This window comes from Salvelinus sp. IW2-2015, unplaced genomic scaffold, assembly GCF_002910315.2.
Source record: "Salvelinus sp. IW2-2015 unplaced genomic scaffold, ASM291031v2 Un_scaffold1631, whole genome shotgun sequence".
NCBI lineage: Eukaryota > Metazoa > Chordata > Actinopteri > Salmoniformes > Salmonidae > Salvelinus > Salvelinus sp. IW2-2015.
Genome location: NW_019943047.1, coordinates 74,501 through 80,500, shown reverse-complemented (window position 1 = coordinate 80,500; position 6,000 = coordinate 74,501). Strand labels below are relative to the sequence as shown.

The window sequence follows — 6,000 nt, the reverse complement described above, 5'->3', positions numbered from 1 at the left end:
GGAGCCCAACGATTCACACATTGTCCTCCTTTATTACTCGACAACCATTAAAAAAATAGGAGGCGGGAAGTTGTACATGTGTTCCTCCTTGTCGGGTCTCTGCCACCTGGATATTGAAGCCTGCTAATTGTCCTTTAATACTAATGTATTATTCCCCCGCTGATTCACAGACAGGCAGTTACCGTATGTTCCCTTTCCTCTCTGCAGTCAGACAGTCACCGTATGTTCCCTTTCCTCTCTGCAGTCAGACAGTCACCTTATGTTCCCTTTCCTCTCTGCAGTCACAGTCACCGTATGTTCCCTTTCCTCTTTGCAGTCAGACAGTCACCGTATGTTCCCTTTCCTCTCTGCAGTCACAGTCACCGTATGTTCCCTTTCCTCTTGCAGTCAGACAGTCACCGTATGTTCCCTTTCCTCTCTGCAGTCAGACCGTATGGTCCCTTTCCTCTCTGCAGTCAGACCGTATGTTCCCTTTCCTCTCTGCAGTCAGACCGTATGTTCCCTTTCCTCTCTGCAGTCAGACCGTATGTTCCCTTTCCTCTCTGTAGTCAGACCGTATGTTCCCTTTCCTCTCTGTAGTCAGACCGTATGTTCCCTTTCCTCTCTGTAGTCAGACCGTATGTTCCCTTTCCTCTCTGTAGTCAGACCGTATGTTCCCTTTCCTCCTGTAGTCAGACCGTATGTTCCCTTTCCTCTCTGCAGTCAGACCGTATGTCCCTTTCCTCTCTGCAGTCAGACCGTATGTTCCCTTTCCTCTCTGCAGTCAGACCGTATGTTCCCTTTCCTCTCTGCAGTCAAACCGTATGTTCCCTTTCCTCTCTGCAGTCAGACCGTATGTTCCCTTTCCTCTCTGCAGTCAGACCGTATGTTCCCTTTCCTCTCTGCAGTCAGACCGTATGTTCCCTTTCCTCTCTGTAGTCAGACCGTATGTTCCCTTTCCTCTCTGCAGTCAGACCGTATGTTCCCTTTCCTCTCTGAGTCAGACCGTATGTCCCTTTCCTCTCTGTATCAGACCGTATGTTCCCTTTCCTCTCTGTAGTCAGACCGTATGTTCCCTTTCCTCTCTGTAGTCAGACCGTATGTTCCCTTTCCTCTCTGTAGTCAGACCGTATGTTCCCTTTCCTCTCTGCAGTCAGACCGTATGTTCCCTTTCCTCTCTGTAGTTCAGACCGTATGTTTCCTTTCCTCTCTGTAGTCAGACCGTATGTTCCCTTTCCTCTCTGTAGTCAGACCGTATGTTCCCTTTCCTCTCTGTAGTCAGACCGTTATGTTCCCTTTCCTCTCTGTAAAGTCAGCAGTCAGACCGTATGTTCCCTTTCCTCTCTGTAGTCAGACCGTATGTTCCCTTTCCTCTGCAGTCAGACCGTATGTTCCCTTTCCTCTCTGTAGTCACAGTCACCGTGTGTTCCCTTTCCTCTCTGTAGTCAGACAGTTACCGTATGTTCCCTTTCCTCTCTGCAGCACACCACCATAGGTTAACTGGAGATGTTATGCAGGCAGGCAAAACTCCTCACCAATCTTGCAGCATTTATAGGCTCGTCACTAATCTTGTAGCAATAATAGGCATTTATATGCATTTTGAACACAGTCCTCTGTGAATGCACACTGCAATTAGTGCATTCTTTGGATTAGTGCATTCTTTGGGTTTTGTTCATATGCAAAGTCAGTGCTTGCTTACACTGCAGCCCGAAGTGAATATTGGGTTCCATTTTGCTATTGCGACATTGTTGGCAGTAAATGGGCCTACACATTGTGTCCCAGACCTGGCTTCAACTAACAAATACTATTTGCATGGTCTGTAAAGTCACACCCATATTAACATCCCAGCTGGATTTAGCTGGGTGAAGTCAAAGTGGGGAGAGGAGAAGGTAGTTAGAAGTTCAGGTCTTTGGCAGTGGGGAGAGAAGGTAGTTAGATAGTGGAGCAGAGGTTGGTGTTGATGGGTTTGTGCCTCATTTTTCTGCTGATTGGGTAATGTAGGTCAGGGGAACGTCTAAAGCCAAACCACTGATCTAAGTCCCATCATCCAGGACAGATGAATTAAAAGTGTCATGACTTCCACCGAAGTCGGTCCCTCTCCTTGTTCGGGCGGCGTTCGGCGGTCGAAGTCACCGACCTTCTAGCCATCGCTGATCCTCTTTTCATTTTCCATTGGTTTTGTCTGGTCTTCCTTCACACCTGGTTTCAATCCCATCAATTACATGTTGTGTATTTAACCCTCTGTTCCTCCTCATGTCCTTGTCGGTGATTGTTTATTGTAAGTGTTTGTGCACGTCTGTCCTGGTGTGCGTTGGGTTATGTACCATTTTATTGTTTTGTTAATAAACTGCGCTGTTGGAAACACAGTAATTTCTCTCCTGCGTCTGACTTCTCTGCCGCCAGTTCACACCCCTTACAAAAAGACACAGTGCAGCTGCTCAGGAACAGTCACAGTAACTACTGGCCAGTTACTGTACCAATTGACTTCATTCATTTTGTCAAACACCCCTTGACGAATGTCATACATTAAATCTAAACTGTGTGATACCTCTTGTGTTTGTGTTATAGGGGACATAGCAGCATCGCACCGGGGAACACCTCTGTATGGACAGCCATCTTGGTGGGGGGATGGGGATGCAGACGATGAGAACTCCTTCAAGCAGGAGACCAAGACGTATGGGAAGAAGCATGACAGCTCTGCAGCAGGTAAGAACCAACTTGACCTCATCATATCTCAAGTATGAAATTATATGTTTGAAATGTTGGCAAGATGATCAGATGCATGCACACATGTTTCAGTACATTAGATGAGCTACTCTAGGACATGATTAAATGTACAGTACATTAGATGAGCTACTCTAGGACATGATTAAATGAACAGTACATTACATGAGCTACTCTAGGACATGATTAAATGTACAGTACATTAGATGAGCTACTCTAGGACATGATTAATTAAATGTACAGTGCATTACATGAGCTACTCTAGAACATGATTAATTAAATGTACAGTGCATTAGTGATGTGGATACCAAGGAACATGAAACTCTCGACCCTCTTCACTACAGCCCCGTCAATGTTAATGGGGGTCTATTCGGCCCTTCTTTTCCTGTAGTCCATGATCAACTCCTTTGTCTTGCTCACATTGAGGGAGAGGTTGTTGTCATGGCACCACACTGCCAGGTCTCTAACCTCCTCCCTATAGTCTGTCTCACCGTTGTCGGTGATCAGGCCTACCACTGTTGTGTCATCAGCAAACTTAATGATGGTGATAGAGTCGTGTTTGGCCACGCAGTCGTGGGTGAACAGGGAGTACAGGAGGGGACTAAGCATGCACCCGTGAGGGGCCCCAGTATTGAGGATAAGCATGGCAGATGTGTTGTTGTCTACCCATACCACCTGGGGGCGGCCCATCAGGAAGTCCAGGATCCAGTTGCAGAGGGAGGTGTTTAGTCCCAGGGTCCTTAGCTTAGTGATGAGCTTTGTGGGCACTATGGTGTTGAACGCTGAGCTGTAGTCAGTGAACAGCATTCTCACATTGGTGTTCCTTTTGTCCAGGTGGGAAAGGACAGTGTGGAGTGCGATTGAGATTGCGTCATCTGTTGGGGAGGTATGCAAATTGGAGTGGGTCTAGGGTTTCTGGGATGATGGTGTTGATGTGAGCCATGACCAGCCTTTCAAAGCACTTCATGGCTACCGACATGAGTAGTACAGCGTTGTAGTCATTTAGGCAGGTTACCTTCGCTTTCTTGGGCACAGGGACTATGGTGGTCTGCTTGGAACATGTAGGTATTACAGACTCGGTCAGGGAGAGGTTGAACATGTCAGTGAAGAGGTTGATTAATAAGGGTAAAACAGTTAAAAGTCCTACCAGACTACTTAGGTTTATACTGTTATGTGGTTACTGTCATAAATATGTATTAATATGGGTGTTAGTAATGCTCTGTCATAAATATGTATTAACATGGTTGTTGTTAGTAATGCTCTGTTATAAATATGCATTAACATGGGTGTTGTTAGTAATGCTCTGTCATGAATATGTATTAATATGGGTGTTAGTAATGCTCTGTCATAAATATGTATTAATATGGGTGTTGATAGTAATGTTCTGTCATGAATATGTATTAATATGGGTGTTAGTAATGTTCTGTCATGAATATGTATTAACATGGGTGTTGTTAGTAATGCTCTGTCATGAATATGTATTAACATTGGTGATGTTAGTTATTCTGTGTGTGTGTCTCATGCACTCTAATGCAGTGGTTCCCAACCAGGGGTACTAGGACCCATGGGGATACTTGAGAAGACTCATGAGACCATAGACCTACTGGTAAAATGCACATGAGGGGGTACTTCAGGGGTACACCGGACAGTTGGTGGTATAGTAACTGAAAAAGGTTGGGAACCACTGCTCTAATGTACAGTGTTCCTGTTAAATGAATGACCACTGTGACCCTCAGTGCTTTAGAATTGAGTCACATGATTCATCATGAAATCTTTAGAGGAAGAGTGGTAGTATTTATTTAAAAAAAGGGAGGTTCTAAGCTTAGGTTGTGGTGGTCTTGTTTGTGGAAGCAGTGGGTATTTGTTTGATGCTTGGATAGGATGAAACCTGAAAGCCTTATTTACCACCAGACCTGTTGGTGACTATAAAGTAGGACCTGATGCAAGGGGTATCAGTTTGAATATAGTTCTCTAAATGGACAACGTTATGTCCCATTTCACTCCATTTTTTACTTTGTTGAAAGCCACAGTTATTTGCAGTCATGCTTTCAGGAGCATATCTGTTTTCAAAGAGATACAAACATTACTTACTTTCAAGTTGAATTGAAAGATAAAACTTTCGAGAAAGATTTGGCCTTATAGGGGGATCCTAAATCCCAGTAGGTATTATACTTTGAATATTTGACTTTGATATTGTTCCCTTACTCCATAAGGGAGGAAATGTACAAAACTAACTTGTATTTTCCAAGAACAACTCAGCTGCTCGCTTTGTCATACGTATAAACTAGATGGTCTACATTTGCCATTGTAACAGTATAACTTTATGGCGTCCCCTCGCCCCGACCCGGGCGCGAACCAGGGACCCTCTGCACACATCAACAATGGTCGCCCACGAAGCATCGTTACCCATCGCTCCACAAAGGCCGCGGCCCTTGCAGAGCAAGGGGAAACCCTACTTCACGTCTCAGAGCAAGTGACGTAACCGATTGAAATGCTATTAGCGCGTACCCGCTAACTAGCTGCCATTTCACATCCGTTACACTCACCCCCCTTTCAACCTCCTCCTTTTCCGCAGCAACCAGTGATCCGGGTCACGGCACCAATGTAACAGTATAACTTTATGGCGTCCCCCTCGCCCCGACCCGGGCGCGAACCAGGGACCCTCTGCACACATCAACAACGGTCGCGCACGAAGCATCGTTACCCATCGCTCCACAAAGGCCACGGCCCTTGCAGAGCAAGGGGAAACCCTACTTCACGTCTTAGAGCAAGTGACGTAACCGATTGAAATGCTATTAGCGCGTACCCGCTAACTAGCTGCCATTTCACATCCGTTACACCATAATGCCTTGCCACATAATCAAATGAAGTTACACAATCATTATTAAGTAAGTGACATTATTAAGTAAGTGACACTACATGGCTTTGTGCCTGTCTGCCTGGGCCACAGCACAGCCTGACCTGTTTTCCCACCAATGCTCCTTATAGGACACATCACTGCACTCTATACTCCTCTGTAAACTGGTCATCTCTGTATACTCGTGCCAAGTCACACTGGTTGATGCTTATTTATAAAACCCTCTTAGGCCTCACTCCCCCCTATCTGAGATATCTACTGCAGCCCCCATCCTCCACATACAACACCCATTCTGCCAGTCACATTCTGTTAAAGGTCCCCAAAGCGCACACATTCCTGGGTCGCTCGTCTTTTCAGTTCGCTTCAGCTAGAGACTGGAACGAGCTGCAACAAACACTCAAACTGGACCGTTTTATCTCCATCTCTTCTTACTGACAGTT

At 45.6% G+C, this 6,000-nt stretch overlaps 1 protein-coding gene across 1 annotated transcript in view; it reads left to right on the top strand.

Annotated features, from left to right (window-relative positions):
* LOC112071524 (centrosomal protein of 170 kDa-like) overlaps nt 1-6,000 on the top strand; it is a 92,136-nt gene that overhangs the window by 54,797 nt on the left and 31,339 nt on the right. The window contains exon 7 of the mRNA XM_024138968.2: nt 2,548-2,685. Coding sequence (XP_023994736.1) covers nt 2,548-2,685 — 138 coding nt within the window. The remainder of the gene's footprint in view (nt 1-2,547; nt 2,686-6,000) is intronic.